The sequence below is a fragment of the Urocitellus parryii genome, chromosome 5 (assembly GCF_045843805.1).
Source record: "Urocitellus parryii isolate mUroPar1 chromosome 5, mUroPar1.hap1, whole genome shotgun sequence".
NCBI lineage: Eukaryota > Metazoa > Chordata > Mammalia > Rodentia > Sciuridae > Urocitellus > Urocitellus parryii.
The window spans coordinates 148,536,448-148,556,060 of NC_135535.1; the positions used below are offsets into that span (position 1 = coordinate 148,536,448).

The 19,613-nt window shown below is 37.9% G+C and overlaps 1 protein-coding gene across 2 annotated transcripts; it reads right to left on the reverse strand.

Moving 5' to 3' along the window:
- Nucleotides 1-1,436: 1,436 nt before the first annotated feature.
- On the reverse strand, nucleotides 1,437-12,732 carry LOC113186327 (myoregulin). Of its 2 annotated transcripts, XM_026393738.2 has the most exons (3): nucleotides 12,600-12,720; nucleotides 2,346-2,475; nucleotides 1,437-1,662 (listed from the first exon to the last, which is right to left on the reverse strand). In XM_026393738.2, the coding sequence occupies exon 3, from the start codon at nucleotides 1,639-1,641 to the stop codon at nucleotides 1,501-1,503; it is 141 nt and encodes a 46-aa protein (XP_026249523.1). In that variant the 5' UTR covers nucleotides 1,642-1,662; nucleotides 2,346-2,475; nucleotides 12,600-12,720; the 3' UTR covers nucleotides 1,437-1,500. The 2 variants fall into 2 exon arrangements, with proteins under 2 accessions (XP_026249523.1, XP_026249524.1); XM_026393739.2 differs by lacking the exon at nucleotides 2,346-2,475 and having other exon boundaries at nucleotides 12,600-12,732.
- Nucleotides 12,733-19,613: the final 6,881 nt, after the last annotated feature.

The window sequence follows — 19,613 nt, forward strand, 5'->3', positions numbered from 1 at the left end:
AAAAAGAATAGGAAATGTAGCTCAGTGGTAGCACATCCCTGGGTTCAATCCCCAGTACCAGGGAGGAAAACAAAAGTCTAAAGGACACAGAGACCTTGTTTTTCAAAAGTTTACAAAGGAGTTCAGCAGTTATATTTTAACACTGGTAGTTAGAAAATGAAGGAATTAAGAAAACAAGGCAAAATAATTCAGTTTAGACATTAGAAGAAGGTAAATTTTTTCTTTCCTGTTCTTTCCAGGGCTGGGTGTGGAACCAAGGGCTACATGCTAGGTAGGTGCTCTACTACAAAGCTATACCCCTAGTGCCTAATCTTCTTAATAAAAGATTTATTAAAGTGGAATAAAAAAATAAACATAGGCAATACTACATACACTAATAGGGACATAAACGGAGCATTATTTTTCATTAAAAAAAAAAGTTGAGCTGGGCATGGTGGGTGCATGCCTGTAATCTCAGTGGCTCGGGAGGCTGAGTCAGGAGGATCAAGAGTTCAAAGTCAGCCTCAGCAACAGCGAGATGCTAAGCAACTCAGTGAGACCCTGTCTCAAATAAAATACAAAATAGGGCTGGGGATGTGGCTCAGTGGTTGAGTGCCCCTGAGTTCAATCCCTGGTACCAAAAAAAAAAAAAAAAGTTGAGCTCTACAGATTTTAACTGTATTATATTAGTAACATGTTACTGGTTTCCTCTGGAAGGAATCTGATACCATGGATTGGGAAGGCTCACGGCCTACTTCTTCTACTTCTGATTATGGACTCAAACTGGCATAATCCCTCGCAGATTTGTTTTTTTCACTGGTAAAATGGGGACAACACACACCTGTCTCCTAGTTTTATTGTATGCCTATTAAAAGGCATATAATGAGTATTTATTCCCATATATGAAACTAACACAGGCCATCCCCTATTTTCCTCTTTTCTTATAAATACTGTTTTCCTAAAAGAATCTGTTTAAATATTTCCATTCCTAACTCTTAAGTCTTTGTTGATAGAAATAGACTTCTTATTTAATTGCTCAAGGTTAAGAAAAGCAATCTACCTATAAATTAATAAAACAGGTCTATAAGAAAATGGGGACAAACTAATGCTATTTTGTATGTAAAGATTGTGCTTCTGGGATGTTAGGTGTGGTGTGTTAAAAAGAATAACATAAAATTTCACATAGGCCTAGATCCTTAAAAATTAACTTCACTTATAATTTCACCTACAAATTTTAGTCAATACAACAAATAACAACAATGTTTAAGAATTGGGCAGTTTTAAAATTCAGTAGTGTTGATTTTTTGAGGGGGGGACGGGGAACCTACCACTTCAATTTTTGTGAGCTTTATTTATAAACCATGAAGTACTGAAGAATGCACAATGTTGTTTTTATTGTAATGTTCTGTTGGCTTCTAGAATGAATTGGTGATGTCATCAAATTAAAATCACTCAACATATTTAAATACAAATTTTTACTCACTGGAATTTAATTTGAAATGCACATGTGAAGTCAGTTTTCTAAGAAGTTATAACAACATACATAATAGACATTAGGTCAACAAATAAAACAAACAAAATTTTTAGAAGTCTCCCCACAATTTCATCTTCCAGACTTTGGGGGGCAGTAGTAGAAATTAATATCCAGCTTTTTCCACTCATATTCAGAATATTCCTGGCTCCCTAGGGGAAAAAAGAAAAAAGTGAACACATTCATAATCCAGTTTGTTTCCACTCAACCTAATATTTGCATTATTAAAATTCAGCGATGAAGTTACATCTTCTATGGAATACTTCGGTACCTATTTGTAACCAAACATAAGCTAAAATGTTTTTTCCCCAACTCACATTCACCATTCTGTCATGGTCATCACATGGTTGGTCTATAGGCCAAATGCTAAACTTCCTTTCATTCTCAGGAAGAGAAATAGCTCTTTTCACATCATCAGCAGTTTACTTATGAAAGATTTCAGTCATTGATCACTTGATCATTTTATTGGCATTCATTAAGTTATCATTCCTCTAACTTGTTCAGTTTGTATTACTAGGAAATGAGGATTTGAAGGCATGGGGAAAGGTAGGTAACGACTATATATATAAGTGTGTGTGTGTGTGTGTGTGTGTGTGTGTGTGTGTATGTATATATTCCCCCCCACCACCACCACCGAATGTTTGGGATCAAACACAGTGCCTCACACATGCTAGGCAAGTGCTCTATCACTGAGCCACACCGCCAGCCCAGAATTAAAAACAATAGCAAAAAGCCTTTCCTTCCTTGACTTTTCCTCAAACTCCTCCCTCATGTTTTGGTCACTGGATGGGACATCAAATGTTTTATTTCCTCCACATCTCTGAGTTGAACTCACCTGAATCAATCCCAGGTAGTCGTAGGTAACGAGCTCCTTATTTTATTTATTTATTTATTTATTTTTTCTCGGTCTGCTCTTGCTAGGCCCAGTACATTCAGCACAGGTGGTCTCCTAGCAACCTTGGCTCCTGTGTCAAAGCACATTAAAAGGTTGAATTGGACCTTGAGGTAGTGGAGGTAGTGGAGGGGGGTGGGGAGCCCGCCTGCAGAAACTCTGAAATTACTTTCAAAAGTAGACAGGAAGGAAGGAGATGTTGAAGAGTGGACTTTAGAAAATGTGAAACATTCTTTTTATTTGTTCAGAGAACTGTATAGCTAAACCCTGAACATTGAACAGAAGGATTCAGCTGAATTCCAGAGTTTTCCTGGCAGGGCAAACATTCACAATTTTTAAAGGAAAAATCCCCTAATAAATATTTTAAAACAAATGCTTAAAACAAATGCTTTAAAACAAATCTTCATGGCAAAGCAACACTAAAAGCAAAACAAAACAAAAACTTCTCTATGTAGGAGAGTGACTCATCATATTATATGCTTGATTTTTAAGTATTATAAGATTTTGTGGCCGTGCACACCTGTAATCCCAGCAGCTCTGGAGGGTGAGGCAGGAGGACCTGGGGTTCAAAGCCAGTCTCAGCAATTTAGTGAGGCCCTAAGCAACTCACTGAGACCTTGTCTCTAAATAAAACACATAAAAGGTCTGGGGATGTGGCTTAGTGGTTGAGTGTCCCTGACTTCGATCCCTGGTACCAGAAAGGAAAGAAAGAAAAAATAAAGAGATAAATAGATAAATAAAAGATATTGTGTAACATTCATGAATACCAGCTCAGGGCATGGCACGTAAATGAAGGGGAGAGAAGTGTTATGGTTTGGGTGGGAGGTGTCCCCCAAAAGCTCATGTGTGAGACAATGCAAGAAGGCTCAGAGGTAAAATGATTGGCTTAGGAGAGTCTTAACCCAATCAATGAATTAATCCTCTGGCAGGATTAACTGACAGGCAACTGAAGGTGGGTAGGGCATGGCTGGAGGAGGGGGGCACTGGGGATCTTGGCTTTGGGGTATTGCTTGAGTCACGTCTTTTGCTGCTGTGACTAAAGAACCTGACCAGAACCAATTTAAAGGAGGAAGAGTTTATTTGAGGGCTCACAGTTTCAGAGGTCTTATTCCATAAAAGGTAGGCTCCATTCCTTAGGGCTGGAGGTAAGACTAAACATCATGGTGGAAGAGCATGGTGGAGGGAAGCAGCTGACATGACCATCAGGAAACAGAGAGAGCGAGGCCTCCACTGTCAAATATAAATATATACCCCAAAGCCATGCTCCCAACTCCCACCTCCTCCAGCCACACCCTACCACTTCAGTTTCAACTCAGTTAATCCCTATTAGGGGGTTAATTCACTGATTGGGTTAAAACTCTCACAACCCAATCATTTCTCCTCTGAACCTTCTTGCATTTTCTGACATGTGAACATTTGACACCTCACATCCAAACCATAACAGGTATATATTTTGTATCTGGTGAGTAGAGTCAGTCTCTCTCTCTCTCTCTCTCTCTCTCTCTCTCTCTCTCTCTCTCTCCTCCCTCCCTCCCTCCCTCCCTCTCTCTCCTTCTTAATCATCAGGTGAGCTGCTTCTATCCCCCACACTCTTCTGCCTGATGTTCTACCTCACACCTCAATCCCTGAGGAATGGATCCCCATTCCTCAGGGAATGGAGTCCCTGTGTAGGGACTGAGACTCTGAAATTATGAGCCCCTAGATAAACTTTTCCTCTGCTAAAATTTTTCTTGCCAGGTCTTTTAGTCACAGTAGAAAAAACAAACAGACAACAACAACAACAACAACAACAACAAAAAAAAAAAAACAGAAATGGACGGGCAGGAGCTTCTAGCAATGTTTCATTTCTTGTCCTGGGTGGTGTTTACACTGGCAAACGGTTTTTTAACTATTTGTTAAACTGTATATAGAAGTTTTCTGTGCTCTTCTGTATGTGTTTTACACCTGATAATAGAAATATTTTTAAAAGATGAGAGACATATATACAAATTTCAGTAGTAGTCATAGTAGTTAAGCTTGGAAGGTATGGGTGACCCTGTTTGTATTTTTCATACCATTTCATTTAGGAAGTGGTTGTCTCTATAATACCAGAAACTACAGAAAGTAGTCTTTTTTCCTGTCCATCTATTTAAAAGTAATTTATTCTGATTGCACTTTTGTCAAACCAAATACAATAACCATGAATCCAAGGAAAATTACATTTATCAATGGAACATTTTAATGAAAATGTGTAATTTGTGTGCTCAACAACACAAATCTCTTTCACTAAAGGACACATTCCTATCTTGCTCAAAATGTTCATGACGAACAGGAACCTGGCTAGTTCCTGTTTTGTTTTTCCCCTTGTTTCTAGATTGAAATCACTGGAAGACACAAGTTTATATCATTACAAAGTATTTTTAACACACACTGGTTTTACTGAGGATTAAAATTATGATCATCACAATATTTTTATTTATATTAATTCTTACAGCTTTTAAAATCTAGGGGTTTAATGACAAGCTAAAGCATGAGTTGTAATCATATTTAATTACTTAATATTTTCTTTTTGGAGGGATACCAGGGATTGAACTCAGAGGCAGTTGACCACTGAGCCACATCTCCAACCCTATTCTGTATTTTATTTAGAGGGAGACAGGGTCTCACTAAGTTGCTTAGCACCTTGCTTTTTTGAGGCTGTCCTTGAACTTGAGATCCTCCTGCCTCAGCCTCCTGAGCCGCTGGTATTCCAGTCATGTGCCATCATGCCCAGCCATTTAGTATTTTCTAAGTAGTATCTCCATGATTTTATTTGATAATAATCATCACTTGAAGGGACAATGATACTGTAAAAACTATGCTGGAACTTATTAAGTGTGAATCTCTCCAGGCTTTGGTTTTATCTTGAATGTAGAATTTTAACATTATATCTGAGTTGGCCACACTTGTAATCCCAGCTACTCAAGAGGCTGATGCAGGAGGATAACAAATTCCAGGCCATCCTGAGCAACTGAGGGAAACATTGTCTCAAAATAAACTAAAAAGAGATCTGGGTGTAGCTCAGTCTTAGAGCACTTATATTGAAGGACCTGGGTTCAATATTCAGTACCAAAAAATAGAAATAAATAGATGGATAGATAGGTGAATAAATAGACAAATAAATACAGGTAAATGACATGACTTTCAATTTCAGTCATGACACCCTAAGTTATTAGGGGTCAAGCATATTTTTATGCAAATTTATATTGAAACTTTGCATGATCACAATTTCCCCTCCCATTTGAATGTGTCTCCTTTTTTTTTCTCATTTCCTAAGGCCACATGGGAGTCACTTTATTATTTTATTTATTTTTTTATTTAGACGATGAGGGTTGAACCCAGGGGCATTTTACCACTGAACTACAACCCCAGTTCTTTTTATTTTTTGAGACAGGGTCTCCCTAAATTCCCAAGGATGGCCTTGGACTTGCAATCTTCCTGCTTTAGTTTCCAGAATAGCAGAGATTACAGGGAATGCCACCAAGCTTGGCCCTGTTCATTATTTTATAGAATGTTATATTGAAAGTAAAATGGGCAATCTCTCATCTAGTTTTTTAAATTTTTCTTTACTTTTTCTTGACTCTATCAAGATTTAGGTTCAAATAATCTAATTCAAATTGACCTGTTCACTATTGATTGGACAGCTGAGTAGTGACATCTCACACAGTACATTAGACAAGTGGAGAATAGCAATAACTCTTGGTTTCTAGGAGCTGGACTTCATGGTATTCCCTGTTCTTCACTCGCCACCAGCTTGCTGGTCCTTGCCTTTGTAAGCTTTATTATCTTATTATTTTCATATTAAAAAGTTTCCCAAATCAACCCCAACTCTTGGGGATTACATTACGAGTGAATTTCCTAAATAGCTTGATCTTCTGGGGGCAAAACAAAACAAAACAAACAATAATGTAAACCATCTATCATAAAAATGTATTACTAGTTCCCTTTTCTCAATTTCCTTCGACCCTTACTACTTCCCTTTATTAGATGTGAACTTTTGGTCAAGACAAAGAACAGAACATACTTTGCAAAGTCTGTATTATAATCAAAAGAAAAATACTTTTCATTGGATTCAAGTTTATAATCTTAATAGTATGAGTTACATTTCAAAAATATTTTCTTTTTTTGACAAGAATTTTCTAAACCTACTCCTGTTTCCATCAATATCTAACAGTTAAGATAATATTCATGGAAGTTCCCTAGAGACACATGTGGAAAAGTGAAACTATTGATATCTGTCCACTTTTTCTTAATAGGTCACTTAATTATGATAACTTCTGTTTTTTCAGGGACTACTTATGTGCTGGTCCCTGATTATTTTGGTTTAGATAGGAGGTGCCCCCAAAAGCTCACGTGTGAGACAATTCAAGTTCAGAGGGGGAAATGATCGGGTTGTGGGAGCCTTAACCTAATCATTGCTCTAAGCCACTTGAATGGATTAACCGGGTAGTAACTAAGCAGGTGGGGTGTGGCTGGAGGAGGAGTTTATATTTTGTCCTTGCTGAGCAGAGTAGTCTCTCTGCTTCTTGGTGACTTGAGCTCCTTTCCTCTGCCACACCCTTCCTCCATGATGCTCTGCCTAACCTTGGGCCCAAAATAATGGAGTTGGTCCTCTATATTTTCAGACAGACTTCTGAAATCCTGAGCTCCAAATAGACATTTTCTCTTCAAAATTGTTCTGTTCAGATCTTTTGATCACAGTGAAAAAAAAAACTGACTAAAGCACTGATTATGTACTACTGGGAGATGAAAGACACTGAGTAGCCCACCCAAGCTGCCAGTATTCTGTGCTGGAGTCCAGATACTACCTAGGACTCTACCTGAAGATGTCAATCTTTTTTAACTCTACTGATTAATTAATGTTTTCAAATGAGGTTACTTTGGAAAGAAACTGTAATGCAATGGTAATTGATCATACTGGAAAGGAACTATCCATATAATCATTAATAGCCATGCTCCTTCTTTGATCCTGGCTACTTTCTATAAATATGAAATACTTGTTGAACAATTGATGGACGGTCAGTGACCACTCTGGGCTCAAAGGTTTTTCAATTAGCAGTGAGCTGTTAATTTATTCATATGAAAACAATCTGCCTTTTGCCCATGGGACATTCCCCAGACCACAACTACAAGATCACTGTCTAGCAACAAGTTTAGCTAAAAGGACAGTTTCTTATTGTCTATTTTTATTATCTAATTTATTCTTGTTTATTACTGATATGAAAATTTGCTCTTGTTTCTAATCACTGGTAACCTTATACCTGAAAAACTTCTCCCCTTAACCTCTTAAAATTAACTAGACACAAGAAGAATGTTCCCAGGACCTGATGGTTGAGTAAAGCTCTGGAATCAGACTAAGGTTTAGGTCTCAGGTCTGCCACTTATCATGAGACTTTGAGCAAGTTATATTAACTAAGTTATATTAACTGTACTCCGAACTTCTATTAATTGAGGATGGTAAAATGTCCTATTTCATAGGATAGTGGGAGAATTAAATGCAATAATATTTGTGCCTAGAAAGTAAATAAACAATGATAATAATTATTATTAATTATACTTTAGCATGCTGCCTGCTAAACTGTACCCTTTAAATGAATTATTCTCAGGCTTTTTTAGCAACTAAACATAGATCTGTCAAACTTCTCATCTTTTCAGACTCAATGTTACCTCCTTCAGGATCCATTCTGACCACCTCAGAATTTATTTCCCAATTTTATATAACAAATGGCTGGTCACTACACTGTGTTATATCCATTACCACTCACAATGCCATGGACAGTTGCTGTCTTTCTAGAAGTTGGGGACAGCCTTGTCTCTCCTGAATCCTAAAACTTCAGAGTCTCTGGCAATAATTATTTTTCAACTAGTATCAACTTAAGAGCTGCACTTCAGGTAGAAGATTTCATGGAAAACTGAAAGCTCATTTCTTTCAAATGACAGTTACAGTAAGGAAAACATGATATACAGATATAGATATAGATATTTAAAATAATTATCCAGAAAATAATTTTAAAAAATAAAACCCCAATGTTTAGTGCTTTCATCTTATTTCCATTTGGAAAATGTCTCCTTTCCCATAAAGATTATGCTTAATAAAATTGCCTTCTTGAAACATGAGAAATCAAATGAAAATTATGTCATTGCAGTTGCTTTTCTTGTTTTTTGCTTGGAATTAGGGAACTAAGTCAAGTTTTTGGAAGGTAACAACAATGTGGCAGAGGACCTGCAGGGTCCAGGACAGGAGTGTCCTTCTGGGATGGCCACTGCTCCTATGGCATAAGGAAGATGTTCCCTCATTAAGCTCCTCAAATTCGTGTGAGTAAAAATGTGTTCATTGAAAAATGTGCATATTTAATGGCAAATGGATTTTGAGTGTCTTATTAGTTTCTGACATTTAGTTTAAGTTTTATTTTCTGAACTAATCAAGGTGCCATTACATCTGCCCAAAGCTGAATTATATCAGAAAGGAAATTCTACCACATATCTGAAAATTGACTTATCACTGACATAAGCCTTATATGAGAAAGCTTGTATAAGAATAAACAAAAAGGTTATGGATTTTAAGTGATGGCAGCCCTGATTGTTGTACTTTTTTTCCAGATTACAACATGATTTCAAGGTGATTTTCCTCTCTTCAACTAAAAGAAACAATAGTTGTAAAAGGTTTGAATTAATAAAGAATTGTTGGTATCGGAAATGACATTTGATCTTGCATAAACTTCTCATTTGGCAAATGAGGCCCAGAGATGTAGGCTAGTCGAGGTCACAGAAAGCAACAGTAGCCATTTTTTTTTGTATTCATGATAAATTAGGTTCTGTGTTTCATCAGACTTGGCTATTTGTAAAGACTGCCTTCTCCATCTTCCAACATCATTGATTCAGGCTAATGTAAGACCAGAAAGGCCAGAATAAAGTAAATCTCAAGTGAAACAGGTCAATATCTAAAGGTAAAGCACTTGACAAAGTAAATTTTGGCTGAAAACAAAAAGCTATTGTTATGGTTTAGATGTTTGGTATCCCCCCAAAGCTCATGTGTGCTACAATGAAAGAAGGTTAATTAGTAAATTATAAATTTATGGGATGTATACCCTAATCAGTGCATTAATCCACTGATACAGATTAACTGGGCAGTAACTCTAAGCAGGTGAGTGTATAGCTAGAGGAAGTTGGTCACTGAGGTCTTGACATTTGGGGTTTATATTTGGACTTTAGAAAGCAGAGCTCTTTCGGCTTCTTGGTTGTCAAGTCTTGAGCTGCTTTTCTTTGTCACAGCCTTCCACCAAGATGCAGGCCAAGAATTATGGATTAAGCTGTCTGTGGACTGAAACTCTGAAACCATGAGCCAAAATGAACTTTGCCTCCTCTCTGCTGTTGTTATCAGGTCTTTTGGTCACAGTGATGAAAAAGAGGACTAAAACACACGTGATTTGTCACAGCTGGGATTACAAGATAATGTAGATTTTGGAGCCATATAGAATGGTTTTAGATCCTGGCTGTGGCGCTGTTAGCTTTGCAGCCTTGGACAAGGCACTTAACTTCATCTGGAGAATAAGCGATAATAACATCTGTCTTACGTGATCTGAAAGGACTTAATTCAAAACTAAGCCCACACACACTTTGACTTCCATCTCATAAAACTTTATGAGGTGGAATATTAATACTACTGCTCTCTTAGTCAAAAGACCCAAGCCCAGAGAACTAGACAATCCATACAAATGTGCTATTACACATTTAGCAAGAGGTGACCAAGGATTTGGATGGAGATGTGTTTGCATCCAAAGCCCCAACACAGAGGCACTAATCAAAGCTGTCCTTAAAGGGGTATGAAGAGGGCTGGGGCTGGGGCTCAGTGGTAGAGTGCTTGCCTCGCACAGATGAGGCACTGTGTTTGATCCTCAGCACCACATAAAAATAAAGAAAAACAGAAAGATATTGAGTCCATCTATAACATATGTGTGTGTGTTTGTGTGTGTGTGTGTGTGTGTGTGTATTTTTTAAGAGATATGAAGAAAAAGGAATGAGGGGGTTATTTGTTGACTGGTGGGGTTTTTCATCTGCAGAACTCAGCTATCCAAAGAAGTGTCCTCTCTGGTTTGGGGTCAAGGAACAGAGAGTATAGGATCTCCGAACTTGTTTAAGTTCTCAAGATCATTTGGCAAAACCTCTTTAACTGCATACTGGGCATGCACCACACACCCCTCTGCAGAGATTCACTGTTGCATTTTCTCTTAATGTTTTCTGGGTGCAGAAGTGATTTCTGAAACCAGCTGGATTTCATGTTGAGTCAAGCTCAGTTGAGAAAGTAGATAGTAAATAGAAGAGCACAATTTCAAGTTTCAGTCAAAGACTGTGACCTCCTTTAGAAAAGAAGTGATCTTTCCAGCATTTAGCACAGAGCTTCCAACAAAGTTGGTGCTAGACCATTTTTTTTTTCTTTCATGGTGGAGGAAAAAGGAGAGGTGTGACATCAAGGTATCTTTCTTCTATGCCTCACAAAGTCATTACTTGGAAGATGACACCCAAGGAGAGGCTCTGAAAAGCACTGAATCAGAGCAAGTCCATTCTGGCTCTTACCAAAGTTATTCACAAAATGGATTCTTTCTCCATATTAAAAGGCTTATGAGCCACTTCCTGGCCTAGCTCTGTATGTTTCACCCGGTAGGACTTAAGTGTATCTTGGCAGAATGAAACTTTATAGAAGAAAACACAAATCTTATAATATCTCCTGATACTACTCCACAGACTAATCTGTGGGAAGCATGCACCTCAGAGACGACTTTCCTTTCTGTTGTAGACAGACACAGAATGGAATCAAATGTGGCAAGGACGTAATATTTAGAACTGTAGAAGAATAGTAGCCAAAAGAAAAATTTGGAATGATGATTATAACAGTCAGGTAAGTTTATAAAAAGCAATAGCTTATGTTCTGAACAGTTTCTGGAACTTCCCATCAACATTGATTGTAACTGTAGACTTATTGTCCTGAGCTGCTAATACCCTACTTCTATCCATCCATTCTCTGCATTCACAGGCTTATACCATCCTAAAAATGAAGACATTAAAAGCAGTGAAAGCTTAATATTGTCTCTATACTCTAGATTAATGTTTCCCATTAGAGACTATATTTGGAGGCTCTGGGTCTGAATTTGAAACAAATGAGAGATGACTAGGAAGATTTAAGAAAATTTTGAAGGAGAATTCTATAAATAACTGTAAGATAGCTGTCACTATACTTGGCCACTATGTACATCATGAATAAACTGGAAAGCCCAGTAAAACAAGTTATGGTTCCCATTTCACAAGGGGGGAAACTGAAGCTCAGGGTTGTTGAATTCTTGCTTGCCATCGCACAACTTGTAAGTGGTCCAAACCAGGATTCCACACCGGGTACATATCTGCCCCTTTCCAAGTCATTATAATGCCTCCCTTACACATTCTGTCTGGAAGCCTGAGGCACATGTTTAGGGACTGAACATATATAAGCAAAGTAGAAAGCTATGCTAGTCTGTGGTCCTGCAGAAGGACTGCAGTGTCAGGTTTCAGCTCTGCCCACAAGGAGCAAGCAAAGTGTCTGTCTTTCTGGACTTCAGGACCCTCCTTTTCCAGAAAGTAAGCATAGTGACTGTTTTGCAAGACTCTCAAAAACAGCGATTATAAAAAAAAAAAAAAAAAAAAAAAAAAAAAAAAAAAAAAAAAAAGACTGCAGACACAAAGCCTTTGGCTAAAAAGCAAGGAAGTAACAAGACAGCACCCTCTCTCACCCAAACATGGAATGTGGAACACACAAGGGCCCATGTCTCCCATCCAACTCCCCCGAGTTACTTTCAAATGTGAAACTAATCTTTGACATCACTGTCAAAGATTACCAAGCCTGCCACAGGGCTTAGTCAAATAATTTATATACAGCATCATTAATCCCTTGCTTCTCTTCCTGCTTTTATTTAGCCAGAAAGGAAATGAAAGGCATGGGATTCTAATTAATTAATATTTCTCATAGTCCACCTTATAAAACTTGCAGAGATGTTGAAATGCAGGAAATGGAAAGGGGCTTTGTGAATCTTAACCTACTATATTCTCCTTCTACCAGAAGCAAACAAGAGTCCCCCTTAAATTTCCTCCTACACCAATATCTTAAAATGCCATAGTTAAAAAACAACAAAACGAAAATCCAGCACTTACAGTTCAGGGGTTCAATAAGCAAAGTCCAAAGTCAAAGGAATGATCTCTCTTTCTGGTGAAAAACACCATATGCTGTTGGTGGATCAGGAGCTCACTGGGCTGTTATTAATAACTGGCTTGGAGCTTTATGAAGAAACATGAGCCAGAATGTCATGGAGGAGGCAAGTGGAAAGGAACTGACAGACACAGGTGGAATAAATTATGGCAAAAATATCCCATATAGCAGCTCAGATAAGCCACCAGGAGGGAATCAGCTTCTCCATGATCAATAGGCCCTGATGTTAAGTGCTCTGAGTTCCACAGCCAACCTACAAAAATACCCTTAATATTGAAGACACAATGGTTATACTCTGCTCTGCTGATCACTCCTTTTCTGTAGATAACTGAATATATTTTTAAATGTATACATTTGCCTTATTTATTTTGACTCCTGTTTTCAAAATATATCCGCAAATGGATTTTCAAATGTACGTTATCACTTTTTTAAAGTTTGTTTACCTCTTAGCTCATTAGTCTCCTTTCCTCCAGGATCCTTAAATTATTCCTGGAAAAATATAGTTATGTGAGGGATGAGGGAAATGGACCTGGGGTTGGTGCCATTCATAACAGGAAACCTGCAAAACTGACATCGTAGAAACAGGAGTAAGAGTCATGACCTAGTATCTGATCTGCAGTGACTCTCTTCTTTTGAAAACCTATATTTCAAAACTGTGTCCTCCCCAGCTTCCTCTCAGTTGACATCAAATTGTTCAGATTACTAGTAATGTGTCTTTGGAAATAAATGACAGTAAACACTGGATCTGTTATGAGTGTTAAAAAAATTGATACTCAGACAAAAGTTATTGAACTATATTAAGGTGCATCATATGTTTTGAATGGAGACATGCTTGTTAAAATTGCTTCATTTTTTTTTAAAAGGAGAGAGAGATAAAAAAAATTTTTAAACATGAACACAACACAATGCCTTTATTTTTAAGCGGTGCTAAGAATCAAACCCAGGTCCCACCCGTGCTAGGCCAGCGCTCTACCACTGAGCCACAATCCCAGCCCAATTGTTTCGTTTTTAAGCTCCACTTGCCTGTTACTCTAGCACAGGACTGAAAACTCTCCATTTTTTCAACTTAATCTGTTTTTCAGTGGCACACTGTGGTGAGACACAGTTTGGTAACCACAAACTGAGGGGAGCCACTCCAAATGCAGGCACCTTTCAGTCCTGATGCACTCCTGGGATCTGAAAGATCACTGTAGTCTGGAAGGGTAGTGCCATGATTCCTGACGGCTTTTCCCTCACTTAGATAACAAAGCATGGCCCTAGGAGTAGGCAGCACCCAGAGGGGTTGAGCTACACCTGTTCCTTTGTAATCCTACCCTTTTGCCCTTTGGGGGATAGAATGTTCCATGGAATCTCTCCTTGTGTGTTCCCTATATAAGAATAAAGAATTCTGGTGGCTCGCTCTCTTTCCAAGGACCCTGAAGGTCCCAGAGTCGTCTCCGGATTATTAAAAAGGTCATTCTGTGTGGTTGTGTGCTTTCTTTTTTGTTTTCTTTAGTTATTGGAAGAGTCATGATTACAAACTCCCATTGGATATCACAAATGATTAAAAACCACTGTATGGAATTATGGAGTAAAACCGTTTTAAAATATGTTTCCCTTCTATCATTTAAAGAAGTTGGTTTGGGGTTTTGTTATTAAGCAGAACTAAGCTTGATAACTGTGTATCAAATGAAGGAATTGGTGAACCTGGTAAGAACATTAAGGAAATCCTCAAACAATAAAATGCAAGAGCCAACACACTCCCATGACAGGAATCCATCTCCCTCCAGGTGCCCGCAAGGAGCAGAAGGAAGCACACGTAAAACTCCCAGGCTTTACGCAGTGTCTGACAATGTGGGTGAAGTTGGAGGAGGTTTGTTCACATGCTTCTTTATCAGAATACACAGTATTCCATGTGATCGAGCTTTCTTCCAGGAAGGGAGACAGACTTTTTGCAGGAAGACTTTTCCAAATTAAGTCAACTGGTAATTTGTGATGAAAGGATGGCCCTTCAGCCATAATATTTATCAGGAAACTAACTTCCTGTCTTTAATCAACTCAAGATTTTTGTTTTTAAGAGATGAGAATGTGTTTGTGATGGCTGCGGTAGTGGGGAGGAACTGACAAAGAACAGTCATCTAAAGCCGTTACCCGTGCCTCTGCCCTGCCTGGCTCAATTCAGGCCCAGTTATAATTTTGGAGCAAGTTCAGGGGAATTTGTGTGGCTGATTCAAGAACTCACAGGCAGATACTTCTGCTCAGTTTTTGGAACTGACAGATACGTTATCACATTTCCAAAGTGGGAACTTGATAAGAATAAGATACATCAGCAATTCTTAACAAATCAAAGCACTGCAAAGGAGATTATAAAAAAAACTCAGAAAAAAATTTGGAAAAGTGATATTATATCTATTAACTATAGCATTTGTACACCACTGCTACCAGGAAAATTAAGTCTGTTTTGAAGAATGCAAACTATTTTTTTTTGCATTTTCAGAAATAAGTGTTTAATAAGAGAAATGAAGATATGACAAGCTATGTTGACTTTTACCATCAGAACAATATTGTGGCAATCTTAATGTTGGAAAACTCTTGTGCTATTACTTGGATATGAGGTATCCTCCTAAAACTTGTGTTTGAATGCAGGAGTGTTCAGAGGTAAAATGATTGGATTGTGAGAGCTGTAACCTAATCAGTCCATCCTAGTTTGAAAGGACTGACTGGGTGGTAAATGTAGGCTGTGGGGCTTGGATAGAGGAGGTGAGTGTGCCCTGGAAGGGTGCATCTTCTGAGCTGTCATAAATTGAGCTTTCTTCCACTGTGCCCTTCTACCATGATGTTCTGCCTCACCTTGGACCCAGAACAATGGAGTTGGCTGACCATGAACTACATCTCAGAAACCATGATCCAATATAAACTTTCCCTCCTCTAAATTGTTCTTGGCAGATATTTTGGTTTCAGTGATGCAAAGCTGACTAACACACATTGAATATAGGATTATCTAATATAAGTTCTCATATATTGAGAACTTAACTCCTCCTAAAAGCTTCACATTCAGTAACACATTTATCCTCCTATGACTTGATGAAGAAGAAGAAAAGAGAGCTTGAGAGTGATTATACAACTTATCCAAGGAAACAGATGTCAGAGCCAGTATGTGAAATGAGGCATTCTGGTCCCAATACCCTACTGTCAACCTCATGCTCTCAAAAATATACAGGAGTAGCTGTAGCAAAAGCAATAATACATTTTGATGCCCAAATAGGAAAGGAAGTAGGCAGGAAGGGAGGGAGGGAGGTAAAGAAGCCACACCCAGCGTCAACTGAACTATGTACTGGGGTCTCCCCTGTAACTAGATTTGACAAGAAGGAAAATTCTGGAGAAGGAAAATTCTCAGAAATTGATGAAGCTAGAGAATTCAGTGGGGGGTGCAGGATGACATCCTCTTCACAGGTCAAACATTCCTCCAGAGGTATTGATGGGTGGATCCACTTATAGAGAATTCCATTTATCTTGAAAAAAAAAAACAACAAACAAAATTTAAGTCAGGGTTTGGGCTCCTGAATACTTCAGGTCAAACTGGCTGGGTTTGATATGTGAGTATCCACTCCCCTACCAGCCCAGCTTTTCAAGGAACTCTACAACATAAAGAAGGTCAATACTATGAATCACCTTTGTTTTGTCTGAAAGGCAATAAAAGTTACTTAATACCATGCTGTTTTTAGTATAGTTTAAGATAAGTAGTATAATTTAAGATCTGGTATACTGATGCCATCTACTTCGCTCTTCTTACTATGAATTGCTTTAGCTATTCTGGCTCTCTTATTCTTCCAGATAAATTTCAAAACTTCTTTTTCTATTTCTATGAGGAAAGTCATTGAGATTGGATTTGCATTAAATCTGTATAGTGTTTTTGGTAGTATGGTCTTTTTGACAGTATTAATTCTGCCTATCCAAGAACAAGGTAGATCTTTCTTCTAAGGTCTTCTGTAATTTCTTTCTTTAGTGTTCTGTAGTTTTTGTCATAGAGGTCTTTTACCTCTTTCCTAGACCAATGGTATAGAATAGAGGATTCAGAGACAAACCCAAATAACTACAGTTATCTTATATCAGACAAAGGCGCCAAGAACATACATTGGAGAAAAGATAGCCTCTTCAACAAATGGTGCTGGGAAAACTGGAAATCCATATGCATCGTAATGAAATTAAGCTCTTATTTCTCCCCATGCACAAAACTCAAAGTGGATCAAGGAACCAGGAATTAAATCAGAGACACTGCACTAATAGAAGAAAAATTAGGCCTTAATCTTCATCATGTCAGATTACACACCGATTTTCTTAATAAGACTCCTATAGCACAAGAATTAAAGTCAAGAATCAATAAATGAGATGGATTCAACCTAAAAAAAGCTTCTTCACAGCAAAAGAAACAATCAGTGAGGTGAATAGAGAGCTACATCTTGGGAGCAAATTTTTACCACATGTACATCAGATAGAGCACAAATCTCTAGAATATATAAAAAACTCAAAAATCTTAACACCAAGAAAACCCAAAATGATCCAATTAATAAATGGGCCAAGAAATTGAACAGACACTTCTCAGAAGATGATATATAATCAATAAACAAATATATGAAAAAATGTTCAACATCTCTAGCAGTTAGAGAAATGCAAATCAAAAATACTCTAAGATTTCATCTCACTCCAGTCAGAATGACAGCTATTAAGAATACAAACAACAATAAGGGTTGGCAAGGATGTGGGGGAAAAGGCACACTCATACATTTCTGGTGGGTCTGTAAATTGGTGCAGTCAATATGGAAAGCAGTATGGAGAATCCTTGGAAAATTGAGAATGGAACTACCATTTGACCCAGCTGTCCCTCTCCTCGGTCTATACCCAAAGGACTTAAAAACAGCATATTACAGGGACACAGCCACATCAATGCTTATAGCAGCACAATTCACAATAACTAAACTATGGAACCAACCTAGATGCACTTTAGTAGATGAATGAATAACAAAATGTGATATATATATCACATACATGAATGGATAACAATGGATATCACCACATTTTTGTTATCCATTCATATATATAATAGAATACTACTTAGCAATAAAAGAGAACAAAATCATGGTATTTGCAGGTAAATGGATGGAGTTGGAGAATATAATACTAAGTTAGCCAATCCCAAAAAACCAATGCTGAATGTTTTCTCTGATATAAGGATGCTGATTCATAATGGGGTTGGTGGGGGGGGCATGGGGAGATTAGAAGAATTCTAGATAGAGCAAAGGGGAGGGAGGGTAAAGGAGTGGGCATGAGAGTAGGAAAGATGGTGGAATGAGATGGACATCTAAGTATGTGTATGAAGATACAAATGGTGTGCATATACTTTATGTACAACCAGAGATGAAAAATCGTGCTCTATATGTGTTATATGAATTGCAATGCATTCTGCTATCATACATAACAAAATAAAAACAATTTTAAAAAGTTACTTAATAATTGAGGGTCTTAATGCCAATTAAGGCAACTGCTTTCCTTAGGTACATAGAGAGTAAGTCACATAAGAAAAAGCACTTGGTTGTTAATTGCTTCACAAGTAAAATCACTCTTTTCCCTCTCCTAGGTATATTCTACACTTCCTGTCTCAGTGAGTCAACTCTGGATAGCTGAGCTAAATGGATCCCTGTGGTCTTTTCTTTAGGATCAGGAAAACAAAAGACTTCTTTTCAAATGAGGCAATAAAATATGAAGATTTCTCAGACTTAAGAAAGAGGCTGAAAATCTGGGTTCCTGTAGAGCCTGATGAAACCACTGCTCTCATTTAGATTCTCACCCAATAGGATTAACAGATTCTGCCCTTGTGGAGAATTTAAGAGGAGAAGTACTGAAGTTCTTAAGAGAACTTAGAGAAGACTGACAGTTTCCTGCATCCTATAGTGCTCTACTTTTAGTTCTATTAAACCTTTTGGTTTAACAGTCAAGACCAAAGGTGTGACAATCCCCTTAGAGAAGGAGCTTAGGTATCCAAAAAGTGCATCCACACCAATGTGACCAATTACAACGATTTTTATATTAGTTCATTAGTACTGACCTAGGGCCAGTGCGACAAGAAGTTAGAAGCTGCTACCAATGTCTGAAGTTGGTCAAGAGGACCCTGAGCTCATTTTGGAACCACACCATCAGGTTGACCTCATTCTATATATTCCCTTGATTTATATGCCCAGCCATGCTGCCCAACTTGGGGCCCTCCATTGTACACAATGAAATATTTCACAATGAGTCACAAATACCTCATAGAGAGAAAAGCCATCAAAAATTGCCCAAAGTTTAAATCTTATATTTCCACAAAGAACCCAGGGATTGAACCCTGGGTTCAATCCCTGGCACCACCACCAAAATCCATACAGGGAAAAAAAAAACCCTAATGTCCCTAATCTAGTTCTTCAGCTCAGACATACTCATTGGTGTCTTACTATGATACTTGGATAAATGTAGATTATTTTTCTCTAGCTGCATGATTCAATCCTTACCGCCCCCTCCCTTACTAGTGCTAGGAATTGAATCCAGGGCCTTGAACATGCTAAGGGAAGTACCATAAGGTAATCTGAAGGATAATGACAGCAACATCACATGCCCATTATAAATTAGTAGCCTTTCCTAAGCAAATGGCAGCCCCACCATGTCAATCCTATTATCCGTAGATATGTGTAGATGGGATCAAAAAGAGAACATTTTCTTAGCTTCAACTCTAACATGTCAATTATTTCAAACCAGTTGCCTAGAACTCACTCACAACTCCTAAACCCATAAACTTTTCCATGTTTAGAGCAACGTTTTGCTGTTTCTCATTTTGGACATTGGTATATAAGATACTTCTGCTTTCTTGCAAAAATTAGAATTTTCTATGTTGACGTCTGTAGTATTCTTTCTCAAGAGTTATTTCTTTTTTTCCATCCTTAAAATCTCCT